This window comes from Telmatherina bonti (genome assembly GCF_933228915.1).
Source record: "Telmatherina bonti genome assembly, chromosome: 12".
Classification (NCBI taxonomy): Eukaryota; Metazoa; Chordata; class Actinopteri; order Atheriniformes; family Telmatherinidae; genus Telmatherina; species Telmatherina bonti.
This window is the reverse complement of record NC_136610.1, coordinates 7,553,199-7,578,393: the sequence shown is the minus strand read 5'-3', so window position 1 is coordinate 7,578,393 and position 25,195 is coordinate 7,553,199. Positions and strand designations below refer to the sequence as shown.

The following is a 25,195-nucleotide window of genomic DNA, read 5'->3' as shown; positions in this document are numbered from 1 at the left end:
AGTCGTTTCCTCCCTGTTCATCTCTCTTTTCACTTATGAGCAGACTAAAGATCTAAGAATTAAAATGAGAAACTGAAGGTTTCGTGCTGAAAATCACGTCTTCAGTTGTGACTTTTTTCAGGATTTCTGTCTAAAACCTGAAAACATCCAGTTTACTGAGGAGGAAGAAGGTGAACGAAGTCCCAGCTTGAGAATCTGGAAGAATTCATCATTTTGCAGGTTAATAAGGGTTCCATCCTGGAGTGTGTTCAGTTCATATGAAGCTCCAGTTTCCTGCTCGATAAAGCTGCACCCTGCAGAGAAAAGCTGATTCTGACTCCAGAGCTTTTCTGCAGAACAGTTTCCCTTCCCTCCACACCGTGGCCCTGACGCCGTCCTCTAGACTTTCTCCATCTGCAGCGTCTCTGGTCTGTTTTCCTTTCCATCCGCAGTAACTCGGTCTTCAGCTCACTGCAGATCCTCCCACCTTTCCGGTTCTCACTCACTCAGAACCCCTGTGTGGGTTTCAACCTGTGAATGGCTTCACCGCCAACAAAAACCCACAAATATTTCCACATTCCTGTGAAACCGGCCTCCATCAGAGGTCCCAGTCCTGCTTTCAGAGAGATTCATCTCTGGAGAAATCTTCCAAAAAAGCCTCCATGTCGTTCTCACATTTCTGTTCTTCTGATTCCTGCAGAAAAAATACAAAACACTGAGTTCAGAGCGAAGCCTGGAAACTTGTTCAGATTTCCGTCTCAGTTCAGTCCATCTGATTGTAACCCGATTAAAGTCCAGCTAAAACAAATCCACCATATGGAGTCCAAACATTCGCTGAGTATTTGACTCTTCAGAGAAATAAAGACGTAGCTAAAGACACGCATGTTGCAGCTTTCCAACAACATTCTCACACCAGCAATGAGTTCACTTTAAACAAGTCAGTCCAGTTCGAGTTGTTCCTCGCAATGGGAACCAGTTGGCTGGCCGTCCTGGATTCTGGATTCAGTTCCTGTCCTGAACGGGAACGTCATCGTCTTATCAGGAAGTGAAGTTTCATGGAATTATGGAAACGTTAGAAATGAAACATGAGACCAGAGTTTAGTTTGAAACTCCTGAGATCTTCCAGAACGTCATCCGGATTAAAAAGGAACACAATGGTCCCAGTACCTCTACTGGAAGTAAGACCAGTCCCAGTACCTCTGCTGGAAGTAAGACCAGTCCCAGTACCTCTGCTGGAAGTAAGACCAGTCCCAGTACCTCTGCTGGAAGTAAGACCAGTCCCAGTACCTCTGCTGGAAGTAAGACCAGTCCCAGTACCTCTGTTGGAAGGTAGGCCAGTCCCAGTACCTCTACTGGAAGTAAGACCAGTCCCAGTAACTCTGCTGGAAGTAAGACCAGTCCCAGTACCTCTGCTGGAAGTAAGACCAGTCCCAGTACCTCTGCTGGAAGGTAGGCCAGTCCCAGTACCTCTGCTGGAAGTAAGACCAGTCCCAGTACCTCTGCTGGAAGTAAGACCAGTCCCAGTACCTCTGTTGGAAGTAAGACCAGTCCCAGTACCTCTACTGGAAGTCAGACCATTCCCAGTACCTTTACAGGAAGTAAGACCAGTCCCAGTACCTCTGTTGGAAGGTAGGCCAGTCCCAGTACCTCTGCTGGAAGTAAGACCAGTCCCAGTAACTCTGCTGGAAGTAAGACCAGTCCCAGTACCTCTGTTGGAAGTAAGACCAGTCCCAGTACCTCTGCTGGAAGTAAGACCAGTCCCAGTAACTCTGCTGGAAGTAAGACCAGTCCCAGTACCTCTGCTGGAAGTAAGACCAGTCCCAGTACCTCTGTTGGAAGTAAGACCAGTCCCAGTACCTCTACTGGAAGTCAGACCATTCCCAGTACCTTTACAGGAAGTAAGACCAGTCCCAGTACCTCTACTGGAAGTCAGACCATTCCCAGTACCTTTACAGGAAGTAAGACCAGTCCCAGTACCTCTGTTGGAAGGTAGGCCAGTCCCAGTACCTCTACAGGAAGTAAGACCAGTCCCAGTATCTCTACTTGAAGTAAGACCACTCCCAGTACCGCTGTTGGAAGGTAGGCCAGTCCCAGTACCTCTACAGGAAGTAAGACCAGTCCCAGTACCTCTGTTGGAAGTAAGACCAGTCCCAGTACCTCTACTGGAAGTAAGACCAGTCCCAGTACCTCTACAGGAAGGTAGGCCAGTCCCAGTACCTCTGTTGGAAGTAAGACCAGTCCCAGTATCTCTACTGGAAGTAAGACCAGTCCCAGTACCTCTGTTGGAAGGTAGGCCAGTCCCAGTACCTCTGCTGGAAGTAAGACCAGTCCCAGTACCTCTGCTGGAAGTAAGACCAGTCCCAGTACCTCTGCTGGAAGTAAGACCAGTCCCAGTACCTCTGCTGGAAGTAAGACCAGTCCCAGTACCTCTGTTGGAAGGTAGACCAGTCCCAGTACCTCTACTGGAAGTAAGACCAGTCCCAGTAACTCTGCTGGAAGTAAGACCAGTCCCAGTACCTCTGCTGGAAGTAAGACCAGTCCCAGTACCTCTGCTGGAAGGTAGGCCAGTCCCAGTACCTCTGCTGGAAGTAAGACCAGTCCCAGTACCTCTGCTGGAAGTAAGACCAGTCCCAGTACCTCTGTTGGAAGTAAGACCAGTCCCAGTACCTCTACTGGAAGTCAGACCATTCCCAGTACCTTTACAGGAAGTAAGACCAGTCCCAGTACCTCTGTTGGAAGGTAGGCCAGTCCCAGTACCTCTGCTGGAAGTAAGACCAGTCCCAGTAACTCTGCTGGAAGTAAGACCAGTCCCAGTACCTCTGTTGGAAGTAAGACCAGTCCCAGTACCTCTGCTGGAAGTAAGACCAGTCCCAGTAACTCTGCTGGAAGTAAGACCAGTCCCAGTACCTCTGCTGGAAGTAAGACCAGTCCCAGTACCTCTGTTGGAAGTAAGACCAGTCCCAGTACCTCTACTGGAAGTCAGACCATTCCCAGTACCTTTACAGGAAGTAAGACCAGTCCCAGTACCTCTGTTGGAAGGTAGGCCAGTCCCAGTACCTCTGCTGGAAGTAAGACCAGTCCCAGTAACTCTGCTGGAAGTAAGACCAGTCCCAGTACCTCTGTTGGAAGTAAGACCAGTCCCAGTACCTCTGCTGGAAGTAAGACCAGTCCCAGTAACTCTGCTGGAAGTAAGACCAGTCCCAGTACCTCTGCTGGAAGTAAGACCAGTCCCAGTACCTCTGTTGGAAGTAAGACCAGTCCCAGTACCTCTACTGGAAGTCAGACCATTCCCAGTACCTTTACAGGAAGTAAGACCAGTCCCAGTACCTCTACTGGAAGTCAGACCATTCCCAGTACCTTTACAGGAAGTAAGACCAGTCCCAGTACCTCTGTTGGAAGGTAGGCCAGTCCCAGTACCTCTACAGGAAGTAAGACCAGTCCCAGTATCTCTACTTGAAGTAAGACCACTCCCAGTACCGCTGTTGGAAGGTAGGCCAGTCCCAGTACCTCTACAGGAAGTAAGACCAGTCCCAGTACCTCTGTTGGAAGTAAGACCAGTCCCAGTACCTCTACTGGAAGTAAGACCAGTCCCAGTACCTCTACAGGAAGGTAGGCCAGTCCCAGTACCTCTGTTGGAAGTAAGACCAGTCCCAGTATCTCTACTGGAAGTAAGACCAGTCCCAGTACCTCTGTTGGAAGGTAGGCCAGTCCCAGTACCTCTGCTGGAAGTAAGACCAGTCCCAGTACCTCTGCTGGAAGTAAGACCAGTCCCAGTACCTCTGCTGGAAGTAAGACCAGTCCCAGTACCTCTGCTGGAAGTAAGACCAGTCCCAGTACCTCTGTTGGAAGGTAGACCAGTCCCAGTACCTCTACTGGAAGTAAGACCAGTCCCAGTAACTCTGCTGGAAGTAAGACCAGTCCCAGTACCTCTGCTGGAAGTAAGACCAGTCCCAGTACCTCTGCTGGAAGGTAGGCCAGTCCCAGTACCTCTGCTGGAAGTAAGACCAGTCCCAGTACCTCTGCTGGAAGTAAGACCAGTCCCAGTACCTCTGTTGGAAGTAAGACCAGTCCCAGTACCTCTACTGGAAGTCAGACCATTCCCAGTACCTTTACAGGAAGTAAGACCAGTCCCAGTACCTCTGTTGGAAGGTAGGCCAGTCCCAGTACCTCTGCTGGAAGTAAGACCAGTCCCAGTAACTCTGCTGGAAGTAAGACCAGTCCCAGTACCTCTGTTGGAAGTAAGACCAGTCCCAGTACCTCTGCTGGAAGTAAGACCAGTCCCAGTAACTCTGCTGGAAGTAAGACCAGTCCCAGTACCTCTGCTGGAAGTAAGACCAGTCCCAGTACCTCTGTTGGAAGTAAGACCAGTCCCAGTACCTCTACTGGAAGTCAGACCATTCCCAGTACCTTTACAGGAAGTAAGACCAGTCCCAGTACCTCTGTTGGAAGGTAGGCCAGTCCCAGTACCTCTACAGGAAGTAAGACCAGTCCCAGTATCTCTACTGGAAGTAAGACCAGTCCCAGTACCTCTACAGGAAGGTAGGCCAGTCCCAGTACCTCTGTTGGAAGTAAGACCAGTCCCAGTATCTCTACTGGAAGTAAGACCAGTCCCAGTACCTCTGTTGGAAGGTAGGCCAGTCCCAGTACCTCTACAGGAAGTAAGACCAGTCCCAGTATCTCTACTTGAAGTAAGACCACTCCCAGTACCGCTGTTGGAAGGTAGGCCAGTCCCAGTACCTCTACTGGAAGTAAGACCAGTCCCAGTACCTCTGTTGGAAGTAAGACCAGTCCCAGTACCTCTACTGGAAGTAAGACCAGTCCCAGTACCTCTACAGGAAGGTAGGCCAGTCCCAGTACCTCTGTTGGAAGTAAGACCAGTCCCAGTACCTCTACTGGAAGTAAGACCAGTCCCAGTACCTCTGTTGGAAGTAAGACCAGTCCCAGTACCTCTACTGGAAGTAAGACCAGTCCCAGTACCTCTACTGGAAGTAAGACCAGTCCCAGTACCTCTGTTGGAAGTAAGACCAGTCCCAGTACCTCTACAGGAAGTAAGACCAGTCCCAGTACCTCCACTGGAAGGTGGGCCAGTCTGTCCGACCTGTCAATCAAAAGGCTGATCAGGTCAGTTGATCGCTGACTTCATCAATACAAGCCACTGAATCACTGATTGATCTGGATCATGAACAGAAAAGAAGTCATGTGAGTGTTTGGACACCTGTTAAATAAAACCGATGAGGAACGATAAGAACGAATAAAGATCAGAACAACCTTACACACACACACACACACACACACACACACACACACACACACACACACACACACACACACACACACACACACACACACACACACTGTGTGGCCCTGTCGGCATGTCATCGATCGATACACCAAACGGCTCCCAACAAAGCATCAGCTGTGCAAACGGATCAATAGGCCCTAATGTGGCCCAGCGGCGGCACACAGGAGACAATAATCCTGACACCTCCTCCTCCGTGACACTCTCGGCTCGCCACCTTCACCTCCCTCTACATGACACCCCATTGGTCGACAGTCAGAGCTGACAGACGGGCCGGCTGGAGTCCCATCGGATCGATGAGACCCCGCTGAGCGCCGGTTTGTGGCCTCGCATCTGTGGGATTGTCAGAGCGCAGAGGAGACGCATTAATGCAGATTGAACTGTGCGGGTTCGTCGCCGCCGCCACCGTGACTGTAACACGGTGAGTCACATCACGCAGAGCTGCTGAGGAACTCAGCAAGATGCCGGCGAGGAGAGGCTCCGCCGCTCAGCGCTGGACCCAAATGACAAAACATCAGATTCATCAATTCCTCTTCAGCGCTTCATTTTCCCAAAACGATCCCAGTTCAACCATAAATGTTTCCAAGAATGTTGCTTCCAGATCTGCCCCTCAAAAGTTCCAACGTTCCCTTTCTGCTTCCAGATCTGCCCCTCAAAAGTTCCAACGTTCCCTTTCTGCTTCCAGATCTGCCCCTCAAAAGTTCCAACGTTCCCTTTCTGCCTCCAGATCTGCCCCTCAAAAGTTCCAACGTTCCCTTTCTGCTTCCAGATCTGCCCCTCAAAAGTTCCAACGTTCCCTTTCTGCTTCCAGATCTGCCCCTCAAAAGCTCCAACGTTCCCTTTCTGCTTCCAGATCTGCCCCTCAAAAGTTCCAACGTTCCCTTTCTGCTTCCAGATCTGCCCCTCAAAAGTTCCAACGTTCCCTTTCTGCTTCCAGATCTGCCCCTCAAAAGTACCAACGTTCCCTTTCTGCTTCCAGATCTGCTCCTCAAAAGTTCCAACGTTCCCTTTCTGCTTCCAGATCTGCCCCTCAAAAGCTCCAACGTTCCCTTTCTGCTTCCAGATCTGCCCCTCAAAAGCTCCAACGTTCCCTTTCTGCTTCCAGATCTGCCCCTCAAAAGTACCAACGTTCCCTTTCTGCTTCCAGATCTGCCCCTCAAAAGCTCCAACGTTCCCTTTCTGCTTCCAGATCTGCCCCTCAAAAGCTCCAACGTTCCCTTTCTGCTTCCAGATCTGCCCCTCAAAAGCACCAACGTTCCCTTTCTGCTTCCAGATCTGCCCCTCAAAAGTTCCAACGTTCCCTTTCTGCTTCCAGATCTGCCCCTCAAAAGGTCCAACGTTCCCTTTCTGCTTCCAGATCTGCCCCTCAAAAGCTCCAACGTTCCCTTTCTGCTTCCAGATCTGCCCCTCAAAAGCTCCAACGTTCCCTTTCTGCTTCCAGATCTGCCCCTCAAAAGTTCCAACGTTCCCTTTCTGCTTCCAGATCTGCTCCTCAAAAGTTCCAACGTTCCCTTTCTGCTTCCAGATCTGCCCCTCAAAAGTTCCAACGTTCCCTTTCTGCTTCCAGATCTGCCCCTCAAAAGCTCCAACGTTCCCTTTCTGCTTCCAGATCTGCCCCTCAAAAGCTCCAACGTTCCCTTTCTGCTTCCAGATCTGCCCCTCAAAAGTTCCAACGTTCCCTTTCTGCTTCCAGATCTGCTCCTCAAAAGTACCAACGTTCCCTTTCTGCTTCCAGATCTGCCCCTCAAAAGTTCCAACGTTCCCTTTCTGCTTCCAGATCTGCTCCTCAAAAGTTCCAACGTTCCCTTTCTGCTTCCAGATCTGCCCCTCAAAAGTTCCAACGTTCCCTTTCTGCTTCCAGATCTGCCCCTCAAAAGTTCCAACGTTCCCTTTCTGCTTCCAGATCTGCCCCTCAAAAGTTCCAACGTTCCCTTTCTGCTTCCAGATCTGCTCATTTTCTGGAATTCTATGAAAAACCCTTTCCTATGATGAACATTCTCTCATTGCTTCATTTATTTGTGAAAACATTGATGAAATAATTCAATTCAACTTTATTTATATAGCGTCACGACAATGCCATCTCAGGACGCTTTACAGACAGGAAACAAAACATAATGAAAGCCGATTCATAACAGCCAATATAAGTAAACCAACAGATTGAGATGGAGGCTCCAACTCAATCTCCCATCCTGAGCAAGCAGACTGGCGACAGTGGGAAGGAAAAAACTCCCTTTTAACAGGAAGGAAACCTCCGGCAGAACCTGTTTTCCTGCAAACGTGGCTCGTTCGGAGATTTTCTCTACAACGATCCAGTCACAAAAACAGCCTGAATTTCTGAAAACATCCAACTTAAAAAACCTCCAATACTTTCAGCTACTTTCTTTACATATTCTGATTAAATTCAGCTTTATTTATACAACACAAATTCCCAAATAAGTCATCTTAAGGTGCTTCTACAGAAACTCATGATGAAGCCATTAGAAGAATCCATTAAATAAGCCACATTAGTGTCATTTATAACTACTGTGTTAAAATAAATCAGTTCATAAAAATAACCATGTTGCCATGGAGCTGTTCTGCATCAGGTGTCATGTGACCTGTAAAAAATGTCCGCAGCTTCTGGAAACAATGTCGTCTTTAAAAGCATCCTGCTGAATTATTCCTGACGCCTCTATTTGATGAGTTTTTCCTTAAAAAGTCCAGTTTTTATTCTCGATATTTTACCAGACTTCCACGTCTTCAGGTGAATGTTTCTCAGAGACATTTTTAACACAAGCTTTCAGGTTTCCTGCTTCAGCTGCTGCATCGTGTCCAAATTTCCCACAAATGTTTCTTTAACAACTAAAAGCTCATCCGAACGTTCCAGCAGGTTCCCAGTTTCCAGCGCTTAGCCTTCCAGTCGTCCGCTTCCTGAAACGTTTTCATGTTTCCTCCTGAAATCTGCAGTTTTTAAATCATTTCCTCTTTTTCTAAATAACTCAGAAACTAAAAGATCTAAAGGACCTCACAAAGAGCCATGAAAACAGCACACACACACACACACACTGCATAAATATGGACCACCAAATGTGTGTGTGTGTTAGGGTGTGTGCACACATCTGCACGCGCATGCAATCCACATCCCTCCTGGTCAAACTGGAGCGTTTTAATCGAGAGGAACAGAGCCAGGATCGGGATCAATAATGCAGAAGTGGTCGTTATCCTGAAAGTATTGTCCCCCAGGGGTGTGTGCGTGTGTGTGTGTGCGCGCGGGGTGGAGGTCTGTTTTGACTATAAAGGTGGATGAGGTAGTGGTAGGTCGTTTGTAGGAAAAGGCACACAGACACACACACACACACACACACACACACACACACACACACACACACACACACACACACTCTTAGTGGAGTTCATTTACAACCACTAGAGTATTAGAAAACACACACACACACACACACGTTTCCGCTGCTGCATTGGAGCGGACCTTTGTGCACAGGAAATGGTTCTAGAACCATGTCTGTTACCATGACAACTGTCACCATGACAAGCCCACTTTCAACCCATAGAAACCAGGTTTAGACCCTGAAACAGGTCCTGAAGTAAAGCAGCCACACACACACACACACACACACACACACACACACACACACACACGCGCACGCTGCTCTGCGCTCAGCGGTCATCCGTCATCCGGACGCTGACATGACAGCTCCGTGGGGGTGAGGAGGGGGGGGGAGAAGGGGGGCTCCATCCTGGGGCGCCGCCCGCCATCTGGCAGGGAATTCTGGGAAGGCCGGAGGAGGCTGAGACCACCACGCTGGGGGAGGCAGTGGGAGGTGTTACTGGTTGGAGGCCATGTTTGACTTTACTGGTGATGATGAGGAGGAGGAGGAGGAGGAGGAAGGGTTGTGTTTACCTGCACAGTTCAGCTGAACCTGGAAAGATGTGGACCACCTCTTCTGAACCAGTTCCCAGTTAAACTGGGCTGGTTTTAATAGGAAGGAATGAGCAGTGAACTGGTTGGTATCAGAACACCCAACTGGTTTATCTTTAAACTGGTTTAAATGACTTCAACTGGTTTCACTCTGCAGTATTCTGGTTTTGTTTCAAGATCAACTGGTATGAATCTGACATAAATCTTAAAATCTGGGCAGTAAACCGGTTTACATGTGAACATCCAACTGGAAAATAACTGGTTCCTCTTTAAATTGGTTTATCTATTCAAACAAACTGGGTTAAATGAGAGAAACTGGTTTAAATCAGCATTATAATGGTTTATTTTAAAGACAGAATGGAATGAATATGAAATAAATCTGTTAATCTGGGCCGTAAACTGGTTTTATCTGTGCAGACTGGTTTTAACTCCCAGTGTTTCAGGGCAGCATGTTGTCAGACTGGTTGTTGGTTGCCGAACGTTGTTTTTTCCAGTATAAAACCAAACAATGAATGAAGGTGTTGAAACGTTCCTCTGAGTGGCGGCGGCGCTGTCTGACTGGCTTTCTGCTGGACTTCCTGTTGATGGACAGGAAGTCATCCTGCTGCTTCTGGAGCATCCTTCTCTGCTCGGTGGTTTATCAAATTTCAGTCAGGTTTCCGCAAAAAGCACTCTACTGAAACTGCCTTATTGAGAGTTTCAAATGATGTGATGATGGCCGCTGACTCTGGTCGCTACACAGTTTTGGTTTTACTAGATTTAACGTCTGCCTTTGACACAGTAGACCATGACTTATTGATTGATCGACTTAAATCAGAGATGGGTTTTTCTGGGACTGTTCTTCAGTGGTTCTCCTCATACATAAAAGGTAGAACCTTTAATGTTGCGGTAAACAATATAATGTCTCATGTGTCTAAACTGTTGTGTGGAGTGGCCCAAGGTTCTGTCCTGGGACCTGTTTTGTTTCTTTTGTACTTATTGCCTCTTGGCCGACTTATTTGTGGTTTTGAAAATGTATCTTATCACTTTTACGCTGATGATATTCAGTTGTACTGTTCCTTCAATGATTCAGAGTTTTATTTTTTATCTATGTTGTTAGAATGTGTGTCCTGCATTAAAAACTGGCTCTCCTCAAATTACCTTCAGATAAATTCTAACAAAACAGAAACTCTGATCATTGCCCCTGATAAAAAGATACCTATGATCAAAAACTATCTTGGTGCTCTGGGACCGTCTGTGAAAACCAGTCTCAGAAACCTTGGGGTTGTGTTTGATCAGGCCATGTCTTTGGAGAGTCACACCCGACAACTGACCAAAAACAGTTTCTATCATCTAAGAAACATCTCTAAAGTAAGGAGGTTGTTGTCAAAATCAGATCTTGAAATGATCATCCATGCTTTCATCTCGAGTCGCATTGATTACTGTAACTCTGTTTTCACTTACATAAATAAGACGACTCTAAATAAGCTTCAAATTGTGCAGAACTCTGCTGCCAGACTTTTGACAGGTGCAGCCAGAACAGCCCACATCACCCCTGTTTTGACACGTCTTCATTGGCTTCCTGTTAAATTTCGCATAGATTTTAAAATTTTAGTATTGACCTTTCAGGCGTTACATGGCCAGGCCCCTCAGTATATCACCGACTTACTATGTCCATACTCTTCTGGACGCTCTCTTCGGTCTTCTGGCCAGAACCTCCTGAAGGTTCCAAAAACTCGTTTTAAAACTCGTGGTGACCTGTCTTTCCAGTCTGTTGCTCCCAGACTCTGGAATGAGCTGCCTCTGTCCCTTCGTGTGCTTGACTCTGTGGACTCTTTTAAAATGCAGCTAAAGACTCTGCTGTTTAGAAGAGCTTTTGGTTGATTCTTGGATGATTTTAATTTTTGCTGATTGTGTTATTGTACCCATTTTTATGTACAGCACTTTGTGATTTTTATCTGTGAAAAGCGCTTTATAAATAAACTTTACTTACTTACTACTTACTATCATCTCCGGGATGTTTTATTCTCAGTAGAGACGATGGTCTAAATCTGCAACCTTCCAGCATCTTTCCTGTATTTTCTCCTCTGTCTGACGGTGTGATGCGCCAGTCGATGCGTTGTGTGTTTTCAGCGTTTCGGCGCTCCAACAGTTCCGTCGCCAGCAACTGCAGAACATCACGCCGCACATCTTGTTGCATGGACACCAGAAAAACTGCCACTGAGAAATATTTTGGCCTTTTTGTCATCAGTTGGCTCAGATGTTGAGCCAGGCAGACGGTTTGCCATCTCGCCAAGGACGGAGGAGACGGACGCTTCATGTCCTCTGCAGGCGGAGCTTTAAGAGCCGGATCCGGATGTAGAAGTCCTCCTCGTCCTCCTCTGCTGCTGCTGGTGTTTTCCTTCAGACGCTGACGTAACGCTGACAGGGCTGCTGAGGAGAAGAGCCGCCTGCTCTACATGTCCTACTTCTATGATTACAAGCTGCTAGAAAACACAGAGCTGAACATGTAAAAGCAGACAAGCAGCATGAAACAATGCTAAATATAAACAATAACGCATAAATAAACAAGATGATGAATAAATAACTAAAAAATAAATAAAGAAATAAAAATAAAGTTTAATTAAGATAAATATTGTTGTGTTAGTTAGGTGATGCTTTAATACAATCTAATTCATACAATGGAAATAAAATATTGAATATAAAGAATATGTAAATATATAAGATCAAATATATAAATTATATAACTGAATAAATGAGTAAATATATAAGTAAAAGAATAAAATAGAGTTAAATAAATTAATATAAAATGAAAAAGATAATTATATTAATTATATTAAAATAAAAAAGATAAATAAATAAATCCACAAATAAACAACAGACCTGCTGACTGTGAGCCGTGCCGACCAGAAGGTGAGGTAACACTGACCCTGAAACTGGTCTATCAGACTGGTTAAACTGGATCCAGATTAAACTGGTTTTGATGGGTTTACATGTTTATTTACTGAATGAACAGCAGTAAACGTTGAGCTGCGGCTGGATGAGTCCAGAACCGCTGCTGCTTGTTGTTTCTGGGTCAGAACCTGATGTTTTCCTGCTCCGTTTCAGCCCATCCTGTACGAAGGTCAGGACAAGAACCCGGAGATGTGCCGCGTCCTCCTCACCCACGAGATCATGTGCAGGTAACGGAAAAGTCTTCACTTACGGACCCCAAATAAACAGGTTGATTTGTTCTGGAGGAAGTGTGTGTGTGTGTGTGTGTGTGTGTGTGTGTGTGTGTGTGTGTGCGGTTGCGGTGGAAAGAAGAAGAGCAGCTGTTGGTTTGTGGTTCATCACACCAATCAACACGTTTCCTCGGCTTTGGGCTGAGACTTGGTGTTTTTACTGCTTCAGAGTGAGGAGTGAAGATGAGGAGGAGGAGGAGGAGGAGGAAGGTGAAAATAGGACACACGTACACATCTCTCAGCAGCTTGTTTCTCCACATGAAGACAAAAAAACCCCTCTGATTCCAACAGTTCTTTCTACGTCCACAAATCTGCCTACTGTCTGCCGCAAACTGGTTTGAAACTGGTGTGAATGTGGATCAGACTGGTGTGATGAGGCTGAACTGGTTCAGATGTGCAGCAACTCCTCCTTGAAACTTAATTCAAACTTTTAGTTTGAATTAAGTTTCTAAATACTGATTTAAAACTGGAGAAAATACACATGAATGTTCCCACTAACAGGCCAGCAGCAGGCTCAGGACCAGTCCGATTTGTAAACTGGTCTCAGAAATTACCCTCATGCTGGAAAGTAGAACCTGCTGCAGTAGACGCTGGATAGAGGCGTGTTTCTACTGTGTTCCATCAGCTCCCTGTTTATGAGACTTTTTAATGAACTGAGGATCCTGATGCTGAATCCCAGATTCCAGCTGCTCTCCCGTCCCTGGTTGCCGTCGTCTGGTTCTCCTCCTCACGATGCTCCCAACATGTCCTGCTGGAAGTCGTTCAGGTCCAACATGTCCTGCTGGAAGTCGTTCAGGTCCAACATGTCCTGCTGGAAGTCGTTCAGGTCCAACATGTCCTGCTGGAAGTCGTTTAGGTCCAACATGTCCTGCTGGAAGTCGTTTAGGTCCAACATGTCCTGCTGGAAGTCGTTTAGGTCCAACATGTCCTGCTGGAAGTCGTTTAGGTCCAACATGTCCTGCTGGAAGTCGTTTAGGTCCAACATGTCCTGCTGGAAGTCGTTCAGGTCCAACATGTCCTGCTGGAAGTCGTTTAGGTCCAACATGTCCTGCTGGAAGTCGTTCAGGTCCAACATGTCCTGCTGGAAGTCGTTTAGGTCCAACATGTCCTGCTGGAAGTCGTTTAGGTCCAACATGTCCTGCTGGAAGTCGTTTAGGTCCAACATGTCCTGCTGGAAGTCGTTCAGGTCCAACATGTCCTGCTGGAAGGCGTTTAGGTCCAACATGTCCTGCTGGAAGTCGTTTAGGTCCAACATGTCCTGCTGGAAGTCGTTTAGGTCCAACATGTCCTGCTGGAAGTCGTTTAGGTCCAACATGTCCTGCTGGAAGTCGTTTAGGTCCAACATGTCCTGCTGGAAGTCGTTCAGGTCCAACATGTCCTGCTGGAAGTCGTTTAGGTCCAACATGTCCTGCTGGAAGTCGTTTAGGTCCAACATGTCCTGCTGGAAGTCGTTTAGGTCCAACATGTCCTGCTGGAAGTCGTTTAGGTCCAACATGTCCCGCTGAAAGTCGTTTAGGTCCAACATGGAAAGTCGTTTAGGTCCAACATGTCCTGCTAGAAGTCGTTTAGGTCCAACATGTCCTGCTGGAAGTCGTTCAGGTCCAACATGTCCTGCTGGAAGGCGTTTAGGTCCAACATGTCCTGCTGGAAGGCGTTTAGGTCCAACATGTCCTGCTGGAAGTCGTTTAGGTCCAACATGTCCTGCTGGAAGTCGTTTAGGTCCAACATGTCCTGCTGGAAGTCGTTTAGGTCCAACATGTCCTGCTGGAAGTCGTTTAGGTCCAACATGTCCTGCTGGAAGTCGTTTAGGTCCAACATGTCCTGCTGGAAGTCGTTTAGGTCCAACATGTCCTGCTGGAAGTCGTTTAGGTCCAACATGTCCTGCTGAAAGTCGTTTAGGTCCAACATGTCCTGCTGGAAGTCGTTTAGGTCCAACATGTCCTGCTGGAAGTCGTTTAGGTCCAACATGTCCTGCTGGAAGTCGTTTAGGTCCAACATGTCCTGCTGGAAGTCGTTTAGGTCCAACATGTCCTGCTGGAAGTCGTTCAGGTCCAACATGTCCTGCTGGAAGGCGTTTAGGTCCAACATGTCCTGCTGGAAGGCGTTTAGGTCCAACATGTCCTGCTGGAAGTCGTTTAGGTCCAACATGTCCTGCTGGAAGTCGTTTAGGTCCAACATGTCATGCTGGAAGTCGTTTAGGTCCAACATGTCCTGCTGGAAGTCGTTTAGGTCCAACATGTCCTGCTGGAAGTCGTTTAGGTCCAACATGTCCTGCTGGAAGTCGTTTAGGTCCAACATGTCCTGCTGGAAGTCGTTTAGGTCCAACATGTCCTGCTGGAAGTCGTTTAGGTCCAACATGTCCTGCTGGAAGTCGTTTAGGTCCAACATGTCCTGCTGGAAGTCGTTTAGGTCCAACATGTCCTGCTGGAAGTCGTTTAGGTCCAACATGTCCCGCTGGAAGGCGTTCAGAAGGAAGTCCGGCATCGTCCAGCTGGAGTTACCACAGACGCCATGATGGGAGCTCATGTCTGTCCAGAACTCGGTCTGATGGACCTAAGGCAGGATTATCCAATGGGCATTATGGGCACAGGCCCAGGGGCCCACGCCTACTTGGGGCCTACATAAGGCAAACACCAGCATGAAACATTGGCATTGGACATGAAACAAAATGTACATAAAAGCCAGATAGTTACACCACAGTGTCCAGTGTGTTGCTACTGGTACCACCGGCTGAGATATGTAAGAAATGTTGTTTCACAGTGTTTCATTCATAATTTTCACAATGTTGTGGTGGAGAAGGGGGCCCCTAGAACACTCTGGGCCCAGGGACCTGTACACTTTTAATCCGGCCCTGGATGGACCGCAGCCATGTGTTAAACGGGATAAATCAGCATTAAAGAGAGGAGGGGGGGTTAAAGTCATGTGACTTCAGAAACCCTCATCTGTGAACAAACCACAGCTTGTAAACGTGGACCGGCTCACCCGTCGGTTTAGACCCGAAGAAGACTTTTGGATGAGAGAAGAGATGTTTTTCAGAGACACAAATAGGTCCACCCTGGATGATCTGATGAAAAAACAGACGTGATTTAGTCCCAAAACCAGCTGGAACGTGGACTCATCAGGACACATGTCCACTTCTTTCCCGAGATGAGCTGGTGTCCAGGAAACCTGGGATTTTTTCAGCTTAGAGTTTATCTCTGCCTTCCTCCTTTAATAATCCAGTTTCAGGTCCTGGTTCTGGATCCAGTCATGGACTTTGTCGAGTGAAGATGGCTCTCCTGGTCCCCCTGGGTCCATGTGTTCACGTTGATCATAAAAACGGTTTCTGTCCTTGTCCCTTGTCCTTCCCGGACTCCGTGACTCTCATCATCCTGCTCTGTAGAAGCTGAAAACCAAAGTTCTGACCTGCTTTTCTACCCAACCTTGACACCCTCACCAGAAACTTCTCTGTCTTTATGGAAGAACTTTTACTGAGTGTGTTTCTGCAGCAGATTCTGCGTTTGTTCTGTAAATCCAGTGAAGCTGGTCGGAGAAACAGAACAATTATTTATTTACTCTTTTTTCCCATTAAAGATTAAAACAAAGTTTTCTTTGCAGATTTAACAAACTTTCCTGGTGAATGAATCTGCAGATGAAGGGAAAACTGATTAAACGTGTCCACATCTGGAACATTTCTCAGCTGTTCACATCAGCTCCTTCCTCCTCCTCGGACTCCTCATCGCGGTGCCAGGCTCCTGCGTGAGACTTGGCGGATATGACGGCGGCGGTCGGGCGCTGCAGTCATTATGTGATTGAGTGTGATTATGAAGCAGCTTTTTCCCTGATGGATGTTGTTTCCTTCCACTAATGAGTGAGGGATCAGTCTGTCCTGCGTGTCTCTGAGACTCATCTCCGTCCCAGGTGAGGACGTCTTTACGGGCGTCCCGGTTGGGTTGTGTACCTGGGTGGAACACCTTAGGGTGTAGCACCTGTCTGATGGTGGAGGAGCAGCCTGTTAGAGATTAATGATGATTTAAAGCAGCAGAGTGAAACGTTGTCTCAGGTTTTTGTTTCAGTTCTTCACAGAGAATCTTCCACAGAAGCAAAAACTCATCAGAAACGGTCGATTTTAGACCTTAAGTGGGTTTAAACTGAGCGTTGCTATTGCAGACCATAAAAAGTGTTATTTTTTTTAATTTTCTGAGCTCACACCCTCATATATTTATATCCTGCTGTGTGTGCAGGTCTATGCTGTTTATAAAGATTCATTAATGTTATTAATCTGAAATATTGTTGGAAGGAGCTCAAACAGAAACAAAATATGATATAAATGCCAACAAATTCATGCAGTTGATAAATAATTCAAGGCCTCATCATTCCCACTGTTTCTCTCTCCGTGTATCACATGCTGGTCATAACAATGATGAAACTGCTCTTAAATTACATTCAGTGTTGGATTAAAAAGGTCTTAAAAACTCTGTGAACCAGAAGGAAGTATTTATCTGACAGCTGGAATTACAGTCAACTTAATTATCTCCACTTCCTGATAAACTTTCACCCTTAAAAAACAAATTAAATTAGTTTAAAGGGTTTTTCTGTCAGATGTGTTGTTGGATGTTTATCACCAAACGGAAAGTTTGTCTCTTTTGGAGGGAAACAAGAAAACATGTTGACGTGTTTTGAGGAGTGTCACAAGTTTCTGTTAAATAAAACACCTTCGTAAGTTTTGTGGCTCCTCCCCCAGGGACTGGAGCCAGTCAGGAAATGCTTCATTTCTCCAAACATATTAAGCTTGAACTAAGTAACAAAGAAAACTTACATTTAATAAGTTAAAATGAAACAAATGTTAAAATGACTGCAAAACAATTGGTTTGTTGTTGCTGTATTATCAGCTGCTGCAGCGGATAGTGTTAAAATGGAAAGGAATAAAAAAAAGAAAAAAAAAAAAAGACCTGGATTAATTCTTCATTGGTTTTCTGCTTGAAAAACAGAAGGTTGCCAAATATCAGACTTTAATAATTAAAATAAATAAATAATAATCCTAATAATAATAATAAAAAAAATAATCATATAATATTAAATAAATATAAAAAATACATTATATTAAAAATAAAAATGATAATAATAAATAACATTATTATTATTATTACTATTGTTATATACCAGTGAGCAAAATGGACCTGTGTAATATCTGATCTATACTTTGTGTAAGTCATTTAAAGTTTAAAAGTAGAACTAAGAAAGGAGTCATTTTTATGAACGGGACACTTTTAGTATTCTGGTATTTGACTGGTTAGTCAGTCTCTCTCGCTTTGACCGTTTAAAAACAAATAATCCACTACGCTGCGTCTTAGCACAGCTGCCGCTGTAGCTGCAGGTGGCGGTGAAGGTTATCAGTCTTGGCGGTTAAGATGAAAACAGCCGCATGAGAAACAACAACTTCTGCTACAGCTAATGTAAGCTAGCTACAGCTAGCTAGTGTTATTCAGGTTTAGCATCACGTACCTGCGAGCAAACCACTGTGTTCTTGTTATTTTCCGGTTCAACGTCAGGTTTCGCGGTGGACACGAGCTTCCAAGGATTCACAGTTTTTAAACGGATCTGTGTCGGCGCTCGCATCACAGACCAGGTAGACAAAGACGTCGCCATGGCAACCTTTGCTAGCTTCTCATGTTGTTGCTTCATGTCTTAGTTTGATTTAAATAAGGTTCCACATTATTTATCATGCTAATTGTCTGTAGAAAACGTTCTCTGGCCTGGTTGGTCCATGTTTCTGGCATTTCAGCATGTTTTCTGGAGCAGCTCTCCGTGTCTCAGCTCGCTGTGAATGAACGGAATAAACTATAGTTTACATCGCGGTAGACGCCAACATTCCGCGTTGTTGACCTGTGGTGGCTCCCGTTCCCTACATCACCAGAAAGAGTCACTCGACATGTCTATAGTCACGTTTTCTTTAAATAGCATCACTAGAGGGGAAGGAAAACTCGCTAAATATAGCACCACAGTTGCTAGTAGCTGAGCTCTGTAATTAGTGTACCAGGAAATAATTTACTAACAAACTTTACGCGTTAAATGCGTAAATGTTTTGCTGTGTTTTTACACCACCAGTCAAAAGTTTGGACACACTTTATAATCATATTCAGAGTGTGGCTGTACTGGGTAGCTCTTAATTTTACCAATATAATTTTGTTATTGATCATTTATTTAATGTTTCTGTATTAGTAACAGTTATTTCCACCACCTGAGTATGTTTTGTCTTGGTGTGAAAATTACCAGGTGAAGAATTATTCTTTACTTTTTATTTGGTTATTACTGAATCACATGTTAATGTTTGTGGAGTTCTGTAGAGAAAACAAAGCAGGGAATCATCAGGAGCACCTGTAAAGAGACAATCTGATATAAGCACAAGCAAAAAGCAGAATGACAGCAGAAATACTGCTGTTGCGATCAAACCTGCAGGATGATGAGATCAACTGGTTTAATCCCAGCAGCAGAGTGGGAGGCCGACTCAGGCTGCGGGATCTGACCAATCCCAGCAGAGCATGCTGCTCCGGTGGATGTTTTAGATACCTCTTGTTTCCAGCACAATCATGAAAACTTATTTACTTGCTGAACAGAAAAGTGTGTTTTCACAGGAAGAATGGCTCTGATTGGCTGTTGCTTTCCAACCCTGGAATACTGGATCTGGTTCTGATCCGTTAGGCTGCTGCTGCTTATCCTACGCTGAAGGTTCAGATCAGTAATCTGCTGCATTAAGGTGGATGGACTGGTTTTATTTTATCGTAAATGTCAGCTTGGAGAGGGGAAGCGTTTGAATTGTGATAACCTGCACGCTTCTGGCTCTCAGAGCGACACGGACCCGTCTCAGCCGGAGCAATCGGGTCAGAACCATGCAGAACAAAACGGATGTTTTTCCACCCGGCTGTCTGCCTTCTGGGAGGTTTTTAAGATATTTTTATGTTCCAGAGAAATTATGTTTTGGTCGTCGGCAGCAGACTGAGTTTGTTCTGGTGAATCCGGTCACCAGGTGACCTCTTCACATCATCCTCATCCTCATCCGGCTTTTCTCCTGCTGGGAGGCTTTTATTCCGGTGGATTCTGGAGAACCGGTTCAAGTATCTGGATGCTCTCTGATTCTGATGTGGCCTCTTCATCATCATCATCACAACATTGCTAAGCGGCGCGCTGCTGCTTTCCAAAACCAGAATCCACAGCCACCGCGGCGACAGCCAGGTTGGCACGGCGACGCTGCCCACCTCCTCCCAGAGGCTCCGGGGCCGCTGACCTGGACGCGCTGCCAGGCGCCGCCAACGCTGAGACAAACCTGCTCACAGATGAAGGAGGTTCTGGCAGGCCCGGCTGCTGCCGAGGCGTTCCAGGCCCGCGGGTAATTACAACACTTGCCCTTTGAAACTGAGCCGGCCGTCCCGCTTGGCGTTATCTGGACGCTGTGATCCGAGTGACGCCATGCGGCACCGTCCTCGGGGGGCTGTGTGTCTGGAAAATCCTCCCCTTTGAGCTGGAAGTGGGTTCCACTTGTGGCCCGGACGAGGCTCGCCGACCAGCCCGGCTTCAATGTGTGTACTCTACATCCAGAACAATCCTCTAAATGAGTGACAGCAACAACAACAACACACAGTTTGTTTTATTTTAACACACCCACGCTCTCTGGTTCAGCGTGTGTGTTGTTGCTCTCCGTCATTAGCCGGCCGCGGTGTTAGCCGGTTCGCGGCCCGGGGGGAAACGTCATTAGGGCGATATTCTGGACGCTCAGCCAAGGTTTGTTTTCGTCTTTGGAAAGGGGCCCCGGGTCCCTGGAGGGGCCCTGGCAGTGCTCCTGGGGTCCAGTTTGTTTATAACACTTCTTTGGCAGTTTGGAGGAGGTTGTCACCACAGCAGCACCAGTGGGTTTCCAATGCTAATTGGTCTCCTGGAACTTTCACTAATGGTTCCAAGTAGCTGGGGGAATAAATTATTGTGGCGCGTTCTGTGGCAACAGTCACACGTGCACACGCACGCAGAGGCTCAGAGACACAAACACGGCGCTTAGTTTATGATTTTTCTGTACTTAGAGATCAAACAGCGTGATAAATGATTCATAACCTGTCTCATTTGGAATTCACAGCCTCGATTTGACGCTTGTTTGTCAAATGGCAATTTGATTCAGAACAGCATGGGGCCAAAGCAGGAGTGTAATTGGACGTCACGGGTCATATGCAATATGATTAATTTTTAAGAATTACCGGAAGATATGTTAATGACCCTGACAGCGACGAGAGGAGGGGTTCGTTGTTCGGAGCAGCTTCGCAGAAACTTGGAGGCAGAAAATGAGATCTTGTTCAGATTGTCTTGTTTGTGATGGATGAGTGTCACTTTTCACGCAGAAAGCTGCGAATTTAGACAAATATCTGGAGATTTCGTCTCATTGGCGGCTTTGAGGTGCAACGTTTCCTCTGAAACAACACCAAGTTGGTTTGTAATGAGCAGACTTTTCATTAATGAGCTTGTTTTTTTTTATTCTGCAGTGATTTAAAGTTTATCTATGAAAGGAATATTATTTCCCCTGAGTTTTGTCTGTCAGGAGGTCAACCTGAGCGACTGCTGAGGTGGTCTCAGACACATCTGCACTAATTCTGCTGCTTTAAATCTCTTCTCTTTTTGTTTCCTTTTTAGATTTAATGAAAAATAAATCATTTATTCACATCATTCTCATCTTGTTGTTGACAGCTAAACTCAGATTAGTTTTCCTGCCCTGTGATTGGTCCAAGTTGTGCCTGCAGGCGCTGCTCAGGGCTGTGAAAAAGCTTCAGAATCTCAGGGAAAAGATTTATTTAGAATCAATATTTTCCTAAAAAATAACTGGTCCAGAGACGTAGCTGATCAGTTTGCTTGTTTCAACCCGATCGATGTGTTTTAATCACTTCTGTTCCACAGTAAAGGAACCGCTGTTTAACACGCACAGCGGTCTTTGATGACCATTTAGGACTTGACTTGTCTCTAGATGGGAGTCTAGGTCTAAAACAAGTCATTCAACAAAAAATGTGCACGGCATTTTATTAGTGAATAAAAACTGCTTTATCACATTAAATGTTACTTTCTGTGAAGCTGAAGCTCTGCGGTGCAGCGCCCCCTGCTGTGTGGGAGTCTATGAAACACAAACACAAAGCTTGAAAAAGTTAGAGGCTAAAAAAGAAAGTTGTCAAAATATATATACATAGTTTAATAAATTAAATATACAGAAAAACATGTAAATATGTCAAATAAAAACCTAATAAAATAAAATAAACTGTAAAGATATCTACCAAAATATGTGGAAAAATAATCAAATAAAAGATATTAATTGAAAATATGCTGAAAAAGTACATGTCTTTTATTATTTAAAATAAGAGGTTTTTATTTGACATATTCTCTAATTTTATTAACTCACCTGGAGCAACATTTTACTTTTTTAAGCACAAACACGTCGTCAGCATCTTCAATGTTGTTGTTAAAAAAAGAAAAACAGAAAGAGAACAAAGTTGTTTGAATGTCAGAAAATAAAAGGTTTCAGGACAAAATAACATTTAAATGCCTCGTTTTATTTCAGAAGCACAAAGAAACTGTTTCATCAGACACTTAATGTTACCGGAGGGAATCCTGGTGGTGCATTTACTGACCGCCTCTGGCCGTCAGCACATTCAGGCGCTCCATCACAGAGTCAGACTAATGTTCTGAATGCATGGTGCTGCTGTTTAATACACCTCTGTGACCCATCACACCAGAGGCCTCATTAGGCTCCACCCGCCCCTGCAGAGCTGAGGTAAAAACCTGGCGCTCCCTCTGGATGCCTCCACAGACTCCAGACCCGCCTCTGGTCTGGTTGATGCTGGATGAAACACTTGCCGGCTGGTTCGCCCTCTGGCTACCTGAACGGCTCATCTGGCGAGAAGCCGTCCAGTCAGCTGGCTGGTCGTCATGGTGAAGGGAAGGGAAGAGGCGGGGGAGGCCCACAGTGGCGCCCGAATCGCTGGGTGTTGTCCAACTCCAAGTGACCTTGGTTTGGACCCGTCCCAGCTGGAGACTGAGCGTGTGTGTGTGTGTGTGTGTGTGTGTGTGTGTGTGTGTGTGATTATGTTGTAGAAATCATTATTTCAGTGAAATTTAAGATTCATTTTAAAGTGTCGATTATTTTTTGTGTCGAATCTTTTCCTGCCTGCAGAAAAACATCAGTCCTGAAGCGTTGCAGTAAATTTTATTCCTATGTTAAAAAGAAGATTTACTTACATGAAGCTTCAGCCTATCTTTATTCCCGCTGTATATATAGAGGAATAAACATATTTATGTGGTCCTGGTCACCTGAGACGTTCTGACGGCTCGTAACATCTGAGATTAAACCAGAAAGAAACCAACAGCAGCAGGAAGTAGAAAAGCTGAGAACTGGACTGATATGATCCAGTTTCAGTCTATAAAAACACCGAGACTTATGGTGTTTTTATTCATGTTTATTCATGTTTTATTTTAAGCAGGGTGTATGAATCCAGCTGAGATCCAGTTAAACGGCTCTGATGTCCGTCTTTACAACATGTATGTTTTTTACTAAAACAAATTCAGTCTGAGGGCCGCAGTTTGGGTAAAAACATGACTGGAAGATGTCAAGATTTCTTATGATTATTTACATTTTAACATTAACATTTATCTGATGCTGAATTGAGAAATAAAAAGGGGAATTTCTATCTGGTAGAAAAAATATAAAAACAAACTGCAGAAACATGATAAAAATGGTTATAATAAAGTGACAAAAAATATATATTATATTATATTATATTATATTATATTATATTATATTATATTATATTATATCAATTAATTGTACAGATTTTCATATTTTTTCTTTAATGCCTAAATGTATTTACAATTATATAAAAACTGAATAAATAAAGAAAAAATCAGGGAAAAAATATTTTTATTTATTCTTAATTTAGGTCATAACAATAAATAAATAAATTAGAGTATATATGATAATAAATAAACTAGAGTTAATCAATAAAATTAGAAAAAAAAAAAAAGACTTCAAGAGGCTAAACAGAACTTTGTTTTAATATATCAATAGATTATCAATTAAAGAGAAATTTTCAGACATGATCTGCTGGGATGAATTTATCCTTGGTAGGATTAAAACTGAGTCACCTGAGCTGCAGGTAAACTCAGATTAGAAGCAGAGACTGAAGAACAGAAAAGAAAATAACCCCGAAAACCAAACATACGGAGTATGTGAGACATTCAGGGACCTCCTAAAGCTGGTAAAACTGATGCACTGCTAAAGGTGATGAAGAGTAGTCATGTTGGTTGTTGTTAACATCCTCCTCCTCCTCTTCCTCCCACAGTCGGTGCTGTGACAAGAAGAGCTGTGGAAACCGCAACGAGACTCCGTCGGACCCCGTCATCATCGACAGGTAGGAGCCCACCTGATCTGTGTCACCTGTCTGCGAGTGTGTTCAGCGCACACACACTGCTGTGAAGTCGGGTTCTGCTTTCAGTCCACCTTACGGGTTTTTCCTGCTGTCCCTGAACGCAGCACAATGCAGACAGATCAGATGTTTTATATTCGGCTGTTTCTTCTCAACATGGCTGTTGGAGTTCACCACGCTTCACACGCTGACGCGGTGCATTCAGGAGCTGTCAGAAAGCTCATTCTTATGCTGTTCTACTTCCTGGTTTATCAGCTGAGCTCACACACACACACACATGCATCTGTGTGTGTGAATTTATCTGCACAGGGGTGTGTGTGAGGATGATCAGAGTTCTGACCCACCGACACACAGAACCTGGTTCTGGTTGTTCAGAAGACGAGATCCTGCTGGGATCTGGACCCGTGTTCCAGAGTCCAGACCCAGTTCTGGTGGGTTTTACGTCAATGACAGGAAGTAGGAGGCGGATCGGACCCGTCCAACCATCATGAAACCAGAACAGGTTCTGTTCCTCTGCTGGAATCAGGAAGATCTGGAATGATGCTGTCGCTTCAGGTCATCATCTTTATTTCTACATTTAAAACCAAAGAGTCTAACAGGAAAACAGTGCAGCATCCACCGGTGCAAGTTCTACTGGGTTCTACTGGGTTCTACTGGTTCTACTGGATTCTACTGGTTCTACTGGTTCTACTGCTTCTGTCCTCTTTTCACATGAAAAGCAGCTCTGAACTAAACCTGAACTAGACAGATGTTTGTTTGGCTTCAGACTTAGCAGGTCGTTATTCCTCTCCATCAGTTTCCACAGCGATGGGGGTGGGGTTTGTTTCCATATATGGTCAAGCAGGATGTTCCTGGATGTAGATAAGCAGGAACGTTCAGGAACGTGTGGGATTTATCAGCAGATCATTCAGACTGACCTGTTTATGGTCGATAAACACAGATCTATTTTATATTTAACTCATAGAATGGAGTTCAGATCAGTTTCTATAAAAAGCTTCATCCAGCTGCTGCAGCTTTCTGCGTGTCCTCGGACTTGGACTTTTCTTTTATCTTCAGACGTCAAGACGTCTCGTGTGTCTCTCCGGCTTCATGTTCACACCAAGCAGCAACCTCCGATGATTAAAAGTGAAGCCTATGTGGAAGTGTATAAAACTGCAGTTCCTCCTTCATCCACTAGGGGCTCCAAAACAGAGCAAATCTCCATAGACTCCCATGTTAAAAAGACCAACTTCACAGCAGAAATAAACATTTTTACAGCCTGGTTCAAAAATCTATTTTAGGTTTAATAGGTCCGGTTTACCTTCATGACAACTGTGGGGGGAGTGAATTTTTTCTAATCTCGAAGTTAGTCAAATTTAGGGGCGTGTCCTTT

The 25,195-nt window shown here is 45.2% G+C and overlaps 1 protein-coding gene across 3 annotated transcripts in view; it reads left to right on the top strand.

Annotated features, from left to right (window-relative positions):
* Window positions 1–25,195, top strand: part of LOC306763421 (transcription factor COE3-like) — a 208,660-nt gene that overhangs the window by 29,766 nt on the left and 153,699 nt on the right. For all 3 annotated transcript variants that reach the window (XM_079250214.1, XM_079250215.1, XM_079250213.1), the window contains exons 5-6: window positions 12,282–12,355; window positions 23,740–23,808. In XM_079250214.1, the coding sequence (XP_079106340.1) occupies window positions 12,282–12,355; window positions 23,740–23,808 (143 nt within the window). The remainder of the gene's footprint in view (window positions 1–12,281; window positions 12,356–23,739; window positions 23,809–25,195) is intronic.